Source organism: Cucumis sativus, chromosome 3 (assembly GCF_000004075.3).
Source record: "Cucumis sativus cultivar 9930 chromosome 3, Cucumber_9930_V3, whole genome shotgun sequence".
NCBI lineage: Eukaryota > Viridiplantae > Streptophyta > Magnoliopsida > Cucurbitales > Cucurbitaceae > Cucumis > Cucumis sativus.
Genome location: NC_026657.2, coordinates 22,765,434 through 22,784,351, shown reverse-complemented (window position 1 = coordinate 22,784,351; position 18,918 = coordinate 22,765,434). Strand labels below are relative to the sequence as shown.

At 29.5% G+C, this 18,918-nt stretch overlaps 2 protein-coding genes and 2 non-coding genes across 4 annotated transcripts; 2 read left to right on the top strand and 2 right to left on the bottom strand.

The window, feature by feature from the left end:
• Nucleotides 1-7,111: 7,111 nt before the first annotated feature.
• LOC101210964 (boron transporter 4) lies at nt 7,112-12,147 on the top strand. The gene is made up of 14 exons (XM_004151193.3): nt 7,112-7,266; nt 7,708-7,813; nt 7,897-7,979; nt 8,471-8,663; nt 8,737-8,875; nt 9,033-9,198; nt 9,291-9,457; nt 9,594-9,767; nt 9,853-9,948; nt 10,040-10,156; nt 10,305-10,627; nt 10,854-11,133; nt 11,217-11,354; nt 11,852-12,147. The coding sequence occupies exons 2-14, from the start codon at nt 7,710-7,712 to the stop codon at nt 11,876-11,878; spliced, it is 2,007 nt and encodes a 668-aa protein (XP_004151241.1). The 5' UTR covers nt 7,112-7,266; nt 7,708-7,709; the 3' UTR covers nt 11,879-12,147.
• Nucleotides 12,148-13,425: 1,278 nt separating this feature from the next.
• On the top strand, nt 13,426-13,622 carry LOC116402998. Its single transcript, XR_004215729.1, has one exon. It is a non-coding gene; the product is annotated as a U2 spliceosomal RNA (small nuclear RNA).
• A 212-nt stretch (nt 13,623-13,834) lies between these two features.
• LOC101211212 (probable pectinesterase 55) lies at nt 13,835-18,683 on the bottom strand. Its single transcript, XM_011654505.1, has 5 exons — nt 18,589-18,683; nt 14,792-14,951; nt 14,482-14,697; nt 14,110-14,360; nt 13,835-14,003 (listed from the first exon to the last, which is right to left on the bottom strand). Exons 1-5 carry the CDS (start codon nt 18,681-18,683, stop codon nt 13,835-13,837), a joined length of 891 nt encoding a protein of 296 aa, XP_011652807.1.
• On the bottom strand, nt 16,287-16,358 carry TRNAD-GUC. Its single transcript has one exon. It is a non-coding gene; the product is annotated as a tRNA-Asp (tRNA).
• Nucleotides 18,684-18,918: the final 235 nt, after the last annotated feature.

Below are 18,918 nucleotides of genomic sequence, written 5' to 3'. Positions count from 1 at the left end.
TTGTATCAAATTGTTATGTATTAAGTTGAAAGTCAGCTTAAGAAAATGTCATTGTTTTTTTGTTAGTTTTATGACATGAATTTATTTTATAACAAACGTCAACTCTCCAAGCATTGAGATCAACACATCCTTTTAGACAATCGACACTTGCTCCAACCGTTGTGATTTTGATAGATTATGATTCCTTCGTGATTTTGTCATCATTTTCTTATAATTTTATCAACGATTTCATTTCATAATTGATTTTGTTAAGTAGTATGATATAAATAACACAATTTAAAAAAATAACGTAAATACTCAAAAGCTCTAACTAAAGATAAGGAAATCTCAAAAAGACGTTGAAAAAAGTCCGAAAAAAATGACTAATTAAGGACTCGTTTGGTAACTTTTTCGTTTCCTATTTTTTGTTTCATGTTTCTTGTGTTTGATAATTGTTTTTGCTTCTTGTTTTTTGAAAAAAAATACAAAAACAAAAATGTGTTTGATAACTATTTCTTGTTTCTTTATTTTCTTTGAATTTTTTTTTTATTTTATTCAGATCTAATTCAATTAAACATTACACCACTCACTTTATCAAACCTAGATAGAAAATTATTCTAATAATCTTATGGAGATCAAAATGAATATTGAGATCTAAAGAAGAAAGCTAGTGAGAAGGAAGATGAAAAGCCACGATGAAGAGGAGGAGTAATAAAAGTCGAAATCCTAAAATAAATGAGTTATTAAATTTATTTAAAAGTTAGATGGTAAAGAAATTTAATTATACCTAAGAAAATTGCCTAAACCTAACTACAGTTCAAAAAAGAAAAAAAAAACATTTATTAATCTTAGAACCCTATAATTAAAAAAATCTTCCAACTTAAAAAGGTAAGGATTAGCTTAATACAAAATATCTATTTTTAAAATAGAAAGTAAATATGTAAAATGAGAATACCTGGATTGATTAGTTTTTGTACTCTCCAGCCTATCATCACACACTTTCTAAAAGCCCAACCCTAATTAATCCATTATATTTAATATTTCACATCTATTTTTCATTCTTACTATCTTCTTACCCATAGTCTTTTCTGAATATCATATTTAATTGTTGAACTACCATAGAACACGGTGAATTTCTATATATATTATATGAATCACAACATATTCTTTATAGCCTAATAAATTATATAAAATGTAATGTCATAATCATATACTCTCGTAATATATAATACTTCTTTGTCAAATTTTGAATTCAATGTATTTATTGAAGTAATTGTGTGACGCATTATCTATAAATAGTAATGATGGGTGGAAGGTCAATAGCTCTAAGATATAGCAGTAGGAGATCTACTTTATACCTATATTCCTATTTTATTACAATTATGTGAGCTTTTCAGTTTAAAGTTAAGTTTATAATGAATATTGTTTTCCATCTCTTTTAGATACAATTCATAACTTTATTTCTCACCCAAATACATCTCAAAGCCCAACGCAAGTTAGACAAGTTGAGAATGTTATTGAAGTTTAGAGTTAATAATGTGGACGCTGCAATCAATTTGGACCAAACTATACTCTCACAAACTCAAATAATGATATGATGATGGTGGTGATCATCCCCCAAAACTCAATTTTAAGGTACTGTTCATGAATCATGATGTGCCCAAAATCTTAACCAACATTTAAACATATTTGACATTAGTGTTATTATTTCCCTCACCTATTTTTATCGTACGTATATATTTTTTTATATTTTTATCCTACATATATATCTTTTTTATATTTTTATCCTAGGTATGTATCTTTTTTAAAATAATAATATTAGTAATAATGAATAAATTATTTGTTTGTTTATTTATTTTAAAAGGGTAAAAAATTAGTGATAACATGATATCTCATTTTTATCCTTTTACAAAATAAAAACAAATCTATTTATTTTAAATAAAATCTTTTAATATCAAAGAATTTATTTAATTTTAAATAAAATATTTTTAAAAACTTATTTATACTCATTTTAAGAAAAAAATAAATTAATAAAATCTTTCACTTATTTGTATCATTTTAAAGAAAAAAATCATTTAATATCCATTCAATTTATTAATTTCATTTTTCACAAAATATCAAAAAAAAAATCTCATTTAATTTAATTTATTTATTTTAGGGAAATGAAATTTACTTTATTAATATAATATCAAAACTTGATTTTATTCTTATTGTTTTTTTACTAATTTATGATACAGTCAAATCTATAAATAGGGACATTTGTCAATTTGAAAGAATGAAAAAAATTTCTTACAACAAATCTTTAGAGAAAGTTGTTAGAGAAATTTTTCTGTAAAGTTGGAAGAAAAGTTTCCCTAAAATATAGGTTTTTTTTCATTTCATTTCATTAGTATCTTTGTTATTATTTTTTTGTTTCTTTTTAGCCAATCAAATCTCGTGTTGAAATAGTCTTTGTTAGAGGCTGTTTGTGATAAGAATTTACCAAGAATCCGTACCTCATCGAGTAAACTTTTTTGAGAATTAAACTTTTTTTTCTAAGAAATTGTATGAGATTTTTTTTACTTTCTTTTTACTCTTATTGTTAATAAAAAAAAAAACCTTAGTTTTTTTCTTCTCCTACACAATAGAGAAAAAGAAAAAGAGATAATATACTTTTTTAAAATTTTTATTTTTATTTTCTTCTCTCTAAAAGTATTGAGAGAAAGACTCAACACACAATTATGTCATTATTATTAAATAGATATATATTATTGTTATTGCACTTATATTTATATTCATTACGGTTTTATTTTTACTATTATTATACTTATTATGGTTATTGATATTCTTTTTATATTACTATTTATTCTCTTTTAATTATTACTATTACTTTATTTATTTATTTATTTAGTATCATTATTTTTTTATTATTATAATTATTACACCTCTATTTTGTTTATAAAAAATCCTTTTTTTTTTCTTTTACATTTTCTTTCTTTTCTTTCTTCTTTTTTATTATTATTTATTTATTTGTTGTTGTCTAGTTTGTATTTTTCTTTTTTATATTTATTTTAACTTATTTTTCTTACAATATTATGAATATTTCTTGTAAAGTTTGCAATATTATCACGGTATTTTATATCAGTTAAATTTTTTTTTCTTACATCCTATTTATCTTTATATTTTACTATTCTAAAAAAATTCGACGATAGAACTAGAAATATCTAGGAGTCAATTAATTATAAATTCTTGAGGTGAGGGGATCAGGTCTTTGGAAGTTTAAGATCGATTTCTAATAGTTTAAAAATAAAATAAAATTTTATCTTACTTTCTTAATTCGTTGTATGATATATTTGAATACATTGTGCATTATTTTCTATTGACCTAATTTTGAAGTCTTTCTTAAATTTTCTTTTTTAGCCGTTTAGAAATTTTTAATTTAAAACTATCATTTAAAATTTTTTTTCAAAAAGTTAAAAATTAAAAATATAAAACTATATTTCATAAGTTATCCTAATCAACTTTTTTAATAACACACTCCTATTTCGCTAAAAAAAAAATACTAGGATGGAATGTAGGAAATTTGAGAGTCTGAATTCCTAGAATTCTTAAAGTGGGGATCACATTTTGAACTTCCAAAGATGTGATAACAAGAAAAAAATAAATTTAATCGATGTTTTTTTTTAAAAAAATTTGTATTCCAAGACTAGACTGTGATAGATTTTGAGAAATTATAATAATTTATCATTTTCTTTTAAGGTAAAAAACTTTACTTCAATATATAGTCTAATTAATATAACATTATTCCACTTATTTTATAAGATTATTGTTTCAAATATTGGAGTAATGAGGGGTAAAATAAGACATTAGTTTTAAAATAAATTAAGAAATATTTTCAATTCAAGATTTGAAATTTGGCCATCGTTTTTCTAAATGGGTGTTGTGGGATGCAAATACCTTCTCCACACACAAATGACTCACGAACTCAACTCTATTTATTGCAGACTATTTTTTTTAGAATTGTTTACTTTATTTCGGTGTGCAATCACACCGTAAAAAAGATTGGTGGCGACTCCTATTTTTCTTTTAAAACTAACTCTTTTGAGGATGTTGGTCGCTCCGCGTTGTCTCAGGCACGTGGCGTCATGAGTATAATTGAGAGAAAAATGATTGGATAGCTTTATTCTTTGTTTAATATATATGATGATTTTTTTATCAAAGTTTAATTTAAAAAATATTGCAAAAAACTATATTCCATCATTGGTCATAACATTTTGAAGTGATTGAGTTGAATAAGAAAGTTTATGATAAAATATATTATAATACAGTGGCGGATCCAGAAATTTTACATAGGGAGCACTAGATAATAAATACACTAAAAAATGTTTAAAAAATACCTCAACGTTTCATTGATGTTCCAATAACATTCACTGCATTTGTAACAATAAAGAAAGACCAACAATTTTCACATGTTTTTTTTAATGTAAATATGTGAATTTAAAATTTGCATTAAAAAAAATAAAAATAATACTACATTTTTCATGCAATCTTGTTAAGGGAGTGGAAGTTTGTATCACCAAATTTGTTGCATTTTTTTTTAAAAAAATTGTTAGATAACAAACGAGTGAAAATAAATTAGAGTTATATCTTAGATGAGTTTTTTTTTTCTTTTTAAAAAATTATCTTAGTTTTAGGAAATCAAATTATCTCCCTTTTCAAAAATCATTCAAATGTAGGAAGAAATTTGATATCTTCTTTTTAGGAAATCATTAAAATTCACGAAGAAATTTGATATTTAGGGAAAGACAACTATTGATATTTGAGAAAAAAATTTATTGATATTTGAGAAAAAAAATTAATATTTGAGAAAAAATTGGAAAATCATTCAAATTTAGGAAGAATTTGATATTTTCTTTTTAGAAAATCATTAAAATTCACGAAGAAATTTGATATTTATGGAAGGAAAATTATTGATATTTGAGAAAAAAATTTATTGATGTTTTGAATAAAATCTATTTTGTAATAATTTAGGAAAAATTTGATATTTGAGGAAAAAAATTATTGATATTTGAAAGAAAAACTATTGAGTAAAAATAATTATAGGAGATGAGATTTGAACACACAACCACTACAGCAGAAGTAGAATTTAGGCAAAATGAAACTACATTTAATATATATTATAATATATCATTTTAAAACTAATATTAAAATACAAAAACCGATAATACGTGCCTCTGACCTCTTAATAAAATTCGTTCTTATTATAATATATGATTGGTTGATATGACATCTTTAAAAAGAGATACATCCTTAAACAAGAGACACATATATTTGAGATTACACATGACCTATGAAGCAATTGTGGATGAGATTAGAATAGATAGTATTTAGGTTCCTCAAATAGCAAATTGAAATAATAGATATTGAGCCCATATATTATGAATGATGTTCTAAAATTAGCAAGCAATACATTATCATGGAAACATGAGTTTATTGTTTAATTTTGATATTAATTTTTTCCAAAACATAAACTTTGGTAAAAGGTCCATTATGTGCATAGATCCACAGCCATTTATCGAGTTCCTGATGCATCAATTTAAGGCACCAGAACAAGTCCAATGGCCAAACCAACGAAGTTCATCCATGACAAAACTTATATTATAAATAAGATCTCAAAAGCTTCTTGTTAACAATCTTTAATAAATGACGACTATTTATATATAGTCTTACTAGGAAATATAATAATTAACTAATTAATTCTAAAATGCTAATTAATCTAAATTAACAAACAAACATATATTAAGTAAAATATAATAATAATTATCTAAAATTCAACCCCGATACTTAAATGTCATGTCAATCAATATACATACCTCTTCATGTCAATCAATATACATACCTCTAAATTTATGATACTAACTCCTCCAATATTTGATCTTTCTTCGACAATATCCCTCTATATGTTTAACAATCTAAAAGTAGTCACTATGAAGGAAGAGCAATCCTAGCATGCTCATCATGGTGTTCATAATCAACATAACATATTGATATATCGAGTGCGTATAAACAATAAAGTCATTCTAGATGTTAAAGAAAATCATCCTATCGTAAATAAAAATAGATTAGTCGTAGATATTTATATTTCATAAGTGAATTACTTATTTTTTAAAAGAAAAAAAAACTACTCAAGCTTAAAATAAAATCAACTAAAAAAATTAAGAGAGAACTAACTTGCATCATTTAACATCAAATATCTTTTTAAAAAAGAGAGAAGATGATTTGGAAAACATAAAGTTTTCGATCAAATTGACTTGACTCACCCCAATAACTTTAAAAAAATCATGATAAACATTATAAAAAAAAAGTACCAAAACACAAATTAAAAAGCAGAAAAAAAAAAAACACAAAAATATGCATTGAATTTAAGCAAAATAATAATAAAAAAACAATCTAACTCTAACAAATAAAAAGAAAGCACAGAATACAAAATCTTGTATTAGACCGAAAAGAAATTAAAAAATGAGTAATTTTACAAAATATTTACAAGTGAAATTCTATCATGAATAGTCGTTGATATATTTTGGTGCACTAAATCAAAATTTTGCTATAGCTTGTAAATATTTTAATTTATTGTGTAAAATGACCTTAATTGAAATTTTTTAAAAAAGATTAGTAAATTGAAAAAATAATTTTTTTTGAAAAATAGTAGATTTTACAAAATATTTACAATTATAATAAATTTTACCTGTAGTCATTGATCTGGTTGGTATAGTAATAAAAGTTTGTAAATGTTTTAATTTATTTTAATATTTTTAAAAATATTCCAACTTAAAAAATGTTGGTGAATAACAAAATTATTTAAAATATTTATAGAATAGTGTAAAAGTTTATGGAATATTTATAAACTTTTATATTGTGTATCATTATTAGTTAAAATTTAATTATATTTTATAAATGTTTTTTTAAAAAAAAAAATTGGACTACTTGAAAATTTTTGTAAAAAAGATTGCACCAATAATTTTGCTTTCTTTTTCTAATTCTTAAATTTTATAAAAGAAAAAGAAAAAGAAAAAAGAGTCCCATAATTCGAGAGACACAAAGAGAGCAGGCGGCTAAAATTAACCGAGAAGCGGTGAGAGTGTACGGTTACAAACTTCCGTGACGTCGCAGTATCAAAACTCTCCCGGGTCTTTTAAAAGCCGTCCCTCACAATTTGCCTCCAAAGTCCTTCACAAAATCACACCTACAACACGCCAATTCATTCCCAACCACTGCAACTCTTCTCGCCGTAAAACTCCACAATCTCCGGCAAGTCTTCCCTCATTCTTCTCCGATCAATCCCTAACCATTCGCTATCATATTCTTATACTTTTCATCTTTGTTTTCACCTTAAAACCACCTAACTCTACTACTTCCTACTGCTCTACATATAACCAAATGTTTCTTTCTTTTTTATTTTTTTTATTCTCTTTCTTAACAATCTGATTGTCATGCAATCCATCGGATTCATTTGTTTACCTTTTTACAAAAAAACTGAATCCACATTTCGAATTTGCGCATTTCGAGATTTGTGTTTTGTTCACGGCTTTCGAACTATTTCTGTTTTTTCTAATGCAAACGGAAGAATCTCACTATCGTGGATAATTTATTTTGTATTTCTCTCCGTTATTTATGGAGTTCGGTAGTGAATGCAATCCGACCTTCTTGTTTTTTTTTTTATAAATGTATTCTTAGTTCTTCAATATACAGGAATGGAGATTCTAAGGACTCCATTTAGGGGTATTCTCAATGATATTAGAAGAAGAGCTGCCTGTTATAAACAAGATTGGATTGATGGTCGAATTTCAGGAATTGGGTAATTTATTGACCTCCATTTAACTTTAAGTTTGATTCTGCTTCTAAATTAATTTCTAGTTTTGTTTTGTGATGGTTTGACAGAATTTTGGCCCCAACTGCTTATATTTTTTTCGCTTCTGCACTTCCTGTCATTGCTTTTGGTGAGCAATTGAGCCGAGATACAGGTTGGTAATAAAGCTTGTAAAACCCATGTAACTTATGTAAAATTTGAAGTAGATATAGAGAAAAAGATTGGTTTATATGAAACCTTTTACTTCTTGATCACAGAGACTTCTGTTATTGAAACTGCATACTCAAATCGTTTTCTTTTTTTCAAGATAAAATTGATGAAATTTAAAGATTTTTTTCTGTTCATAAATCTTTTTTAATCTAAAAAGTACATTTGAAAAAGGCTTCTTAAAATTGTTTTGTTATGATTTTATATATATATATATAATATATATATATATATATATTGCGTGAAGAAAAAGAAAGAATGTAATATTTGGAAAAGGTCATTGGCTTTGTAAACATCTTAAACCAACAGAAATTTTAGCTTTAACAAATAAAATGAAGTAAAAGTTAAATCCCTCCCATCTAGATAATATTTTGTGTACTCTTCTTCCTAAACATTTGAATTCACTATCTTCCATGCATATTTGTTTTTATTCAATAGATGGAAGATTGAGCACAGTAGAAACATTGGCTTCCACTGCCATTTGTGGTATCCTTCATTCAATTCTTGGTGGGCAACCTCTCCTAGTTGTAGGGGTTGCAGAACCAACAATTATTATGTATACCTATTTGTACAATTTTTGCAAGGAAAGGAAAGATATAGGGGGAGACCTCTTCTTGGCTTGGGCAGGATGGTAAGCTGTCAATCTCTTTAACTATGGGATATAAAGACTTCGTTATGGCAGAATATTGACTTTTGTTTCACAGGGTTTGTGTCTGGACAGCTCTCTTGCTGTTTCTTCTTGCTATATTCAATGCTTCCAGGCTTATCAACAAATTTACAAGGACTGCAGGGGAACTTTTTGGCATGTTAATCTCTGTTTTGTTCATTCAAGAAGCTATTAAGGTGTGTTTAAGACTTAAGTAGGAAAGGAGTTTTTTTCAGATTCTTAATTCTTACATTCTACATTGATCCAAAAAGATGACAGTTTATGAGTTCAAATTTGAACTCTTAATATAGTTATATATATTTTCCACTGACAGCCCAATTTTGAATGGTTCAGGGAGTGGTGAGCGAATTTGAAGTTCCTGAGACTGAGAATACAAGTTTAGAGAATTATCAATTTCATTGGATTTACACCAATGGCTTACTGGGAATCATTTTTACTTTTGGCCTTCTCTATACTGCCTTGAAGAGCAGAAAGGCAAGATCGTGGTTGTATGGGACAGGTTTGTCAATGAAGCAGAGATTTATTCTCTCATGCAACTACTCACAAGAATAGCCTAACCATATTTGTAAACTTTCTCACCGTGTCCCATAGGCTGGCTAAGGAGTTTCATTGCAGACTATGGAGTTCCTCTGATGGTTGTAGTATGGACTGCACTATCATTTAGTGTACCAAGCAAAGTCCCAGTTGGAGTACCTAGAAGACTTCAAAGTCCTTTGGCATGGCAATCTACTTCGCTGAACCATTGGACCATCGTCAAGGTGAATCCTCTGCCCCTTGGCATTATAGTTTGTGGTCTTGTAGCATGTTTTGTAGATGTGAATTGTAAAATGTAATATCATATCATGGTTTCATCTGTGTTCTTAAGTGAATGCTGATATTACATGTGTGTCGCAGGACATGGGGAAGATACCTCCTGCATACATCTTTGCGGCCTTTATTCCTGCTGTGATGATTGCAGGACTTTATTTTTTTGATCACAGTGTTGCTTCTCAGATGGCACAACAAAAGGAGTTTAATCTCAAGAACCCTTCTGCTTACCACTATGACATTCTGTTGCTGGGGTTTATGGTAACATCTACATGGCCCTGTTAGTAAGTGACTCGCATCCAGTTCCATGATTGACTAACTCTATATGATGGAAAATTAATTTCAGACATTGCTTTGTGGGTTGATCGGGCTTCCTCCTTCAAATGGGGTTTTGCCACAGTCCCCTATGCACACCAAGTGCCTTGCAACTCTTAGAAGGCGTGTAAGTCTTTATGTCCCAAGAAGTGAAATCTGGCAAGTACTTTACTTATGTTTCACCATATCAGATGCTTAGTCCTACTTATCGATTGTAGTTGATGCGAAGAAAGATGGTAAAAAGTGCAAAGGAAAGCATAGAAAGAAAAGCTAGTGATTCCGAAATCTATGGCCAAATGCAAGCTGTGTTCTTAGAAATGGAAAGCAACCCAATTGTATGTCCTCTGGTTGTCAAAAATGAAATTGCTCTATGACTTGTTATAACTGACAACGATCGCAGTTGATTTGTTCTTATCACATCTCATGTTGCTGGAAAAATAAAAGTAAGCAAATAACGTTTTGATCCTTTGTGGTGTTGAGCAGACGACAACAGTGGTCAAAGAGCTGGAAGATTTGAAGGAGGCAGTCATGAAAGGTGAAAGTAAGGATGAAAATGCAAATGTCACATTCGACCTAGAGAAGCATATTGATGCTTATCTTCCCGTTAGAGTGAACGAGCAAAGGTTGAGCAATCTGTTGCAATCACTTCTGGTGGCAGCATCAGTATTTGCTTTACCAGCAATAAAGAAGATACCAACGTCAGTTCTCTGGGGATACTTCGCGTATATGGCCATTGACAGTCTACCTGGAAACCAATTTTGGGAAAGGATTTTACTTCTCTTTGTAATGCCTAGTCGACGTTATAAGTAAGCTTTTCGTACCGACTTGATAATTACAAGAGGCAATTGACACAAGTTTCTGATCAATTACTCTTTTGACTTACATTATGGTTTTTTAATTGATTCACCTGATGTCACCTAGTCTCATCTTTCTTTTAGTTAGTGGTATTGGTTTTTCTTATCATGAGGCATTGTATTTTCTTTAACAACTAATTATTTCTGTTGTGGTTTTCTATTTTCTCTCTTTTGCTAGGGTCCTAGAAGGTTTTCATGCTTCTTTTGTGGAGTCTGTTCCATTCAAATACATAGCCGCATTCACTCTATTTCAATTTGTATATTTACTCCTTTGTTTTGGAGTGACTTGGATTCCCATCGCTGGAGTCTTGTTTCCCTTGCCTTTCTTCCTTCTCATCGGCATCAGACATCGTGTCCTTCCCAAGCTACTCCAGCCTCATTATTTGCAGGAGCTCGACGCAGTTGAGTACGAAGAAGTAACCGGTACCTCAGTTCTCTCGCTTAGCCTGTCTCTCAAGGTACTCAAAAGATCCATCCTCTATATCATACATCTCGCTTAGCCTGTCTATGATATGCTGAGCCCTTTTTTCTCCTTTGATAGGAAAAGAATTCCACTCATATAGTTGATAGCGAAGATGAAGTTAAAATATGTGATGCTGAAATACTTGATGAGTTGACAACCCATAGAGGGGAATTGAAAGTTAGAACTAAAAGCTTCAATGAGGATAGACACAATCAGGTAAAAGATACAGAAATTTCTTACCAGGATGAGTTTGTTTTGACTTCTTAATTATATTTAAAATAAGTTATTTTAAATATAAATAGCTTTTTTTTTAAATCTTTTTTTCTAGTCAATTTAAATGAACTTAAAATCGATAGAATTTTCTAGTATTACGTGAGAGTATCATGCTCTCTTTGTTTACACTTTAGATAAATACATATTGATGTTGTATTAATGTTAGTCATATTAATGTTAGTGAGTCTTATTTTATTTTTAATACGTGAGAGTATCATGCTCTCTTTGTTTACACTTTAGATAAATACATATTGACGTTGTATCAATGTTAGTCATATTAATGTTAGTGAGTCTTATTTTATTTTTAGAAACACATTGGTGTGACACACAGTAAGTAAAGGTAGTGTCGAAAATTCTAACCTAAAATTGTTAGCACTCGATAAAAATATGGACAATCAATTGGAAGATACTTCACAATCATGTATGATTTACTTCTGCAGATTCATCCTGACCAAAGGCATTGGTAATCGCAAATACCAAAAGTTGAGATTTCAAAGTACAGTGATACAAAATTGATGTGCGTATGCATCCATCACCTTATTACGATATTGAAAAACAAAGGTAAAGTTGGAGGGATGTATGATAGCTTGTTATAGGAACTTCATTCTAAACTTTGATGGCTAATTCAAGATGTATTTTTATCTTTCTATATGATTTTTATACGGGGCTTGTAGTTGTTATAAATAGAATTTTGTTTAACTATAAAATGTTTGGTGGTTGAATTGAGTTGAGTTTATTTTTTAACTAAAAAATTATTTTAGTTGATTTGTTAACTTAAACACTTAAAAATTGAATTTTATCCTACGTGGTAGGGAGTAAGGATAGTTGATAGCGAATATAACAAACCAAACAAAATTAAATACAATACTTTTAAAAGGAGTTGTTAAACACATTTGTATTTTTATTTTTATTTTTATTTTAAAGAGTTTTATTTAAAATGTATATATATTTTTTCTAAATCATTTCAAGATAAGCTCTAACTTTGATTACAATAATATTTTTTAAAATATACGTTTAACATTCTTCTATTTTTTCTTTTGAAATTATTTATAAGAATAACAATTATTATTATTAGATTACTTTTGTAGTTACCTCTCGTTATTTTTTTAAAATTTATTTATTTAAAATTTATTTATTTAAAATTAATGTTTCCTTCCTTTTACAAAATGTTGCTAAGTTTCTTTTAGTTTTCCTACGTGACAATTGATCAGCTGTTGCAATATCAAGTTATACATTGGTAATATAGTGGAAGAATATTGCCAACGTTTTGTTGTCGTATTAACAAATATATTTTGATATTAATATATATAGACCTGAAAAAGTAATTTGAAACAGGTTTTGTGGAAAATATATACTTAGGTATTCATTTTTATTGATTTAATTTATTTTTTAAATAAACAAATATCAAATACTTAACAAAGGTATATTTAGGTATGTGAGAAATCCATAGCTTCTACAACCTCTATTCGTAAAGATATTATTTCAACTAAGACAATTACAACTCACTTCACCATAAAAAGTGAACCACTTCAAATACCACATTCCATAATTTTTCTTTTTTGTAACATGCAAAATAAGCCTTAACAAAATTTGTGATGCAACTTTCAACTACTTACGTCACTTAAAATTCTTCATCCATATAACTTTTTCTATTACACCTTTTATCACTATCATGGAGCATTTGTATGCAAACTTTGTGAAATCAATAACAATGCATCCTTTATCAGAGTAAAACAGATAAGCTATGGCTTTACCGAACTTGTTCTATTTTTTTCATGTGTCTAGATTGCAAAAAGAAAAATCAGAAGAACTCCAACAAGAAAAGAAGAAAAGGGAGGGAAAATCTCAATTTATTTAAACTGCACAATAATTTTCTAGAAAGAAAATAAACCATATATGAAATTAAAGATTGAAATCCAATAGAACTTAAAACTAGTTTGTCCCACATTGGTAACTTCACAAAATGGAAGCAAGCGGCGGAGTATAAACATGAGTTTCATTGGACTCTAAAAGCATACCTTTCTCGGCCTTTTGGCTAAGATCAAGTGTAGTATCTGTTCTTATCAGTTTAATATCTGATACGTGGGCCATCGGCTCACATGATATTAAATTTATTTTTCTAGGGGGAGGGCCCATCACAATAGCTTGCTATTGGGGCCTTCGAGCGTCGCCCTTGCGTTGCACTACTGCTTGGGCCTTGGCGCACCCCTCCAACAACTAGTTTTTTAAAATCTTTCTAACTTAAACCCGACATGTTATATTAACAATCTCTAAGCAAGAAAAAAAAAAATCAATTTGAAGCTTCAGTAGAAGGAAAGATTAAAATGGCTGAAAAAAGAAAAGTATTTTTCATTATTTACTGAGAGAATAGAAAAGAATTACAAAGGGCCCATTAATTAAGTTTAGAAACTTAATTAAATTAATTAGGATAAAAGAGGAATCCTTGAAGTCCAATAACCTTGTGGATCAATATAAGAAATATCTGTGAAGCTTCTTATGTGAAATGCATCCAATCTATTAACCCAAGGCACACGGCTTGAAGTATCTGCTCCTGGCCCAATACAACGGGTCTCTGAATACGTCAAATCACTCCTACAAACAAATGATGATAATAATCATAATAATGATAATAATGATACTTTAATAATATACTATATAAAATGAAATGAAAAAGATGAAAAGAAGAGTTAATTATTACTCATGCCCAGCCTGTAGCCAAGAATTCCAACCAGCAGGGTTAATGCAAGAAGGTAGAAAACAGAGATGGAAAATGACAGTGGAGAAAGGTCTATAAGCCCTTCCAAGAAAAACATTCCCACTTCCCTGCACTATGCATCTAAGGAATACAAATCCACTGCTTTCATTTGGATTCTCCTTTCCTTGAGCTGTTATGAAACCTTCATTTAGTAATGGAGCATATGCATTGACTGGTATGTTTATCACACATTCCTGCGTTAAAACACAACAAACAAACAAACAGAAAAGAAAAACTCAACACTTCAATTTCACTTCCAAGCTCTCACACATATACAAACACACATGTAAGCTTATAATTAATTTAGAAGTTAACCTTATAGATAGACTGACCAAAACCAGAAATGACATCAATGACACCTTCAATGTAGCACTGGGTGAATAGATGACGGCCGGGACCATCCCACAAAGTATCTTGCAAACCAATGAAACCACATTTATGAAATATCACTTTGTCTCCTTGGATTAGAGCTGCAAGTGCTGGTTTTATATCTTCACGTCTCATCACACTTCCACGTGCATTATAAGTATTCTGCCAATTTTGGATCACAGATAATAGACATAAAACAAAGAAAATATATACATTATTTGAAAGTTAGGGAAATTAAACAGTTATATGTATATACCCTAAAAGTGATGCCTTGTACTACAAGGTTTTGTGCAGAAGCAGTAAAGGTGGGACTAGCAGCTGTTGTTTCATGGTCATTCCAATGAATTTCAGTCACTTGAAGCCCACTTCCATCTAGAAATATGCATGATTTTTCTGAGGGTATCGTCACTTTTTCCCTGTTAAAATATAACATGTGTAATGATTGTTTTAATTGATTCCAAGTATATATAACAAAATATCATTGATAGACGATAAACAAGACTACTGTCATCCGATCCTAATAGCACAAATTCAAATTTGAGACATGGATATGGCACAATAGGGACACCACAGCACGCCATTATTTAAAAATCTAAGACACGACATGATGATTACACATTTATTAAAATATTCTTTCTTAAAAATATAATATCATTCTTATAGTAAAAGAAACTTCATAACATATGAATTGATACATTTATATGCTTAAAAAACTTTGCTTGATGTATCACATGCTCAAAAGTTATTATTGTCACGTAGTGCCTCTTTTAGTATATACCTCAATATAAAGGTTCTATGCATGTCTAATTAGACTATTCATGTTTCTATAACTATCACCTATCACTAATAAATGCTGATAGAAATCAAACAGTGATAGACTTTAGTAGGTATGGAAAAAAGAAAAAGAAAAACTAAATCTAAACTTGATGAAAATAAAATGAAATCAAACAACGGAACTAAAATGATATTTTAATAAACGGGAAATAAGATCGTATACCGTACGTATATATGCCAGGAGAAATTTGAATTCTAATCCATTTGGTACTTTGGGAAGGGACAGAATTAATGGCACTTTGGATTGTGGTGAAGTTACCTTTCCCAAGTTTATCAACAACAATAGTGTATGCAACTTTATGAGGATCATTATAATTCAATTCACAATCATCCAATGCCTTGGAAACTTTCACACAAAACAACACCACCAATGTCGTTATAATGAACAAACTTATCTCTTTCGAATAATAATGTTCCATTTTTTAAATTGTTTTTTTTTGTGGGGGGGATGAAACAAATTGTAAAACCTTTTACCAAAAGAAATTGTATTTATAGGTAATATTAATTTACATGAGAGAATTAAAAATGTAGTGGCCAGAAATATGTTTTTATTTATTTCCTATGTGAGAATGAGAGAGTTTTGTAATTTCCTGATTTAGTTGCTAAAAACTAATTGAGGAATCATTTCATTCTTTTTTTTTTCCCTGTGAATAATACATTATAAAGAAATGATGAGTTATATGTAGATATATTAGAAGAATCCACGTTATATAACAAACTCAATTTGTTGGCACATTTTAATGTATGAATTCAACAAAGGTAATTACTTACACATTTCACAGCTTAAATATCTAAATTTGGAATTGAATATCTCTGTATCAATATTTACAAAATGTAATTATAAGTTAAGCATTGTTGTTGGGAATTGATCCAACCAAAAAGGAAAACCCCACCACATATTAAAATATAAATGAAAACGCCGTTGCCGGGGATCGAACCCGGGTCACCCGCGTGACAGGCGGGAATACTCACCACTATACTACAACGACTTCTTGAAAATAGTCTAAACTTTTATTTAATTCAATTAAAACGTCATCGTTGGGAATTTAAAATGAGTATTAACGGTGAAAGTGTATACATTGGGCATTTCAATTTATAGTGATTGAATTAGGTATTCAAACTCTAAAGATGAATTCGAAAAAAAATATTGGTTCTACCTCCTTTTTTTTTTTATTACCAAGAGAATGAATCTTTGATCAAACTAACCATACCCTTAGTATTATATATTTTTATTTTAGTTCCTTTGATAGGTCAATTATAATTTAGTTCTAATGTTTATTAAACGATTGAGAGGCTATATACACTAGCAAAGTTTGATCTCTATGAATGGTTGTAATCGACTAAAATTTCTATATTTAAAATGAGTTATGTAAGGAGAATCTATACATATTATTTTTATCATTTTGTGAGTGACGCAACAAATATAGACATCCCATTTGAAAGATAGTAGGGTTGTTATTTTTAAAGTACAACTGATAATGTTGACGAGGCACTCTCTATTTATAACCTAATATATAGTATCGTTTGAAGGAAAATATCATAAATATCATACTCCCCTATTTATAACCTAATTACATGCAAAAATGCATGCAATTCATTTGCCAAATCTCAACACCTAATGTTCCACTAACAATTAGTGGAACTTAGTGGGCTAGGTGTCTATATCTCATATAGCCACATATCCCACTAAGAGTTAGTGGGATTATCCAACAAAATGTTGGATTTTCCCACTAACTTAGTCCAAGGGTAAAATGGTCATTAGATATTTCTAGTCAAAAGTCAAACTTTGACTTTTTACCATTTTGTCCGTCTTGACTAATTCCAACCTCCCGAGCATGAATCCGCATTCATTTTTCCAAAATTCAAATCACATTTGAATATAATGCTGGTCAAAGTTTAACTTTTCAAAGTCAAAAGTCAACATTTTGACTTTTTACTATTTTTGACCAATTCCATCAATTCTGAGCTTCTTAGTATGAATCTGCATTCATACTTATAGTATGTAAAACATAAAGCTCTATTTCTAATTAGAAGACTGATTACTATATCACTATATTTGTCAGTTTCTCTTTCTTCTCCCAATTCGAACAATTCGACTTATTTCATCACACTGTTCTAAGTTTAATCCATATGAGCTAGAAGGGGAACCTAATAGACCTATAGATCATGGGCTCCAATGATTCAAGATTAACTAGCTAAACTCTTTTAGACCGAGTTAATCAACATTCGTTAACTGACGGGTTATTCCACTAAAGTCCCGTAGTTGCACTCCCCTCACTATAGATATATTTGTGTCCATTTGATAAAACCATCATCAGTAAGTTAATCATTCACAGGTTGCTCGTAACCTTGGCTGGGTCAAAATACCGTTTTATCCCCAAGATTACATCTTGCTCCTTAAGTCCCACTAATCCACTAATGAACAATTGGTTTAAGGTTCAACCTATAAACTTAATCCCTCTCGGGCCAATGAGAGGGTGGGGTCCCTTGTTCAAGACTTGGATTCAGTGCTTAAAAGAATAACCTATCTACTAACCCTAAAGCGGGTAGGAGTGAATTCCATCTTGTACCATATGTTCCCAGCTATCCACCCGATCTTACCCCTGAAATGGGAGGATTATTGGGTCAACACTGATGAGCTGCCCTCACCTATGCAGATCTGAGGATAATCTCGTGTGAACAAGAGTTCATAGTTAACTCAGGATTAAGATTAAGTTACTTAGGTCATCAATAATCGAGATAGTCAGTTTTAAATAGTAAACGGTGTTATAACGTAAAAACAAGACTAATTCATGGTTCAGTCATATGTAAACACTTTACATAGGATGCCCCCACTTTCATGTCTCTACATGAACGATTCAAGATCACCTCGTTTGTACTACAAAGTGGGCCGCATCCATAGTTTCTCTAAATAAGGTGCCCAACCTTTATTTATATACTATACACTATTTAGGCTATATATACTCGAACTTGATCCATGTTTTATGTTTACACATAAAGTTCAAGTTTATTAAAAAAAATAGCCTTGGAACTTGATTTATTGGATTTAGGATTATAATATTTAATTTATCAATAACAACTTTATTGAACCGAATATGATTACAAACTACGAGTTTTATGACAAAAAATTTCAACACTAAAGTAATTTTATTAGCTTTTGTCATCCATAATTTTAGCTATTTTGCAGATTTTTGTTCAATGCGACCACGTAAGTTGCACCATGCTTCATTTGTGGCTGCATCATAAAACTTTAACTTTTCCTTAGACCATAGTTTTAGGGCATTCTCCGACTCTCCATCCACAACTTCCATCATGATTTACTGTCCTTTTCTGCCATTTTAATCAATCTCCTTTGGACGATCTCTCAACCACTCAGTCATCAATTGTACGCACAAAAGTTCCTCTAAGGTGTGATCACTCTAGGTCATCTCATCTTGTGAAAGCGTGCGATGAGAGGAGATTCATCCTTGAAAATTAAAAGAAGAATCAACGTAACCTAAGGAAAGTGTGAAAATTCAGGATAATTGCCTCAAGGCATCTTTGAGTTGT

Bases quoted from the DNA above. Each gene is read 5' to 3' on its own strand.
- LOC101211212 (XM_011654505.1), bottom strand. From the start codon at position 18,683: ATGATGGAAGTTGTGGATGGAGAGTCGGAGAATGCCCTAAAACTATGG. The intron at 14,361-14,481 runs GTTAACTTCTAA...GTTTTAACGCAG, and splicing joins TTGGTCAGTCTATCTATAAG to GAATGTGTGATAAACATACC. The intron at 14,004-14,109 runs GTAATAATTAAC...ATTTGTTTGTAG, and splicing joins TGGCTACAGGCTGGGCATGA to GAGTGATTTGACGTATTCAG.
- LOC101210964 (XM_004151193.3), top strand. From the start codon at position 7,710: ATGGAGATTCTAAGGACTCCATTTAGGGGTATTCTCAATGATATTAGA. The intron at 7,980-8,470 runs GTTGGTAATAAA...TTTATTCAATAG, and splicing joins GCAATTGAGCCGAGATACAG to ATGGAAGATTGAGCACAGTA. The intron at 9,458-9,593 runs GTGAATCCTCTG...TGTGTGTCGCAG, and splicing joins ACCATTGGACCATCGTCAAG to GACATGGGGAAGATACCTCC.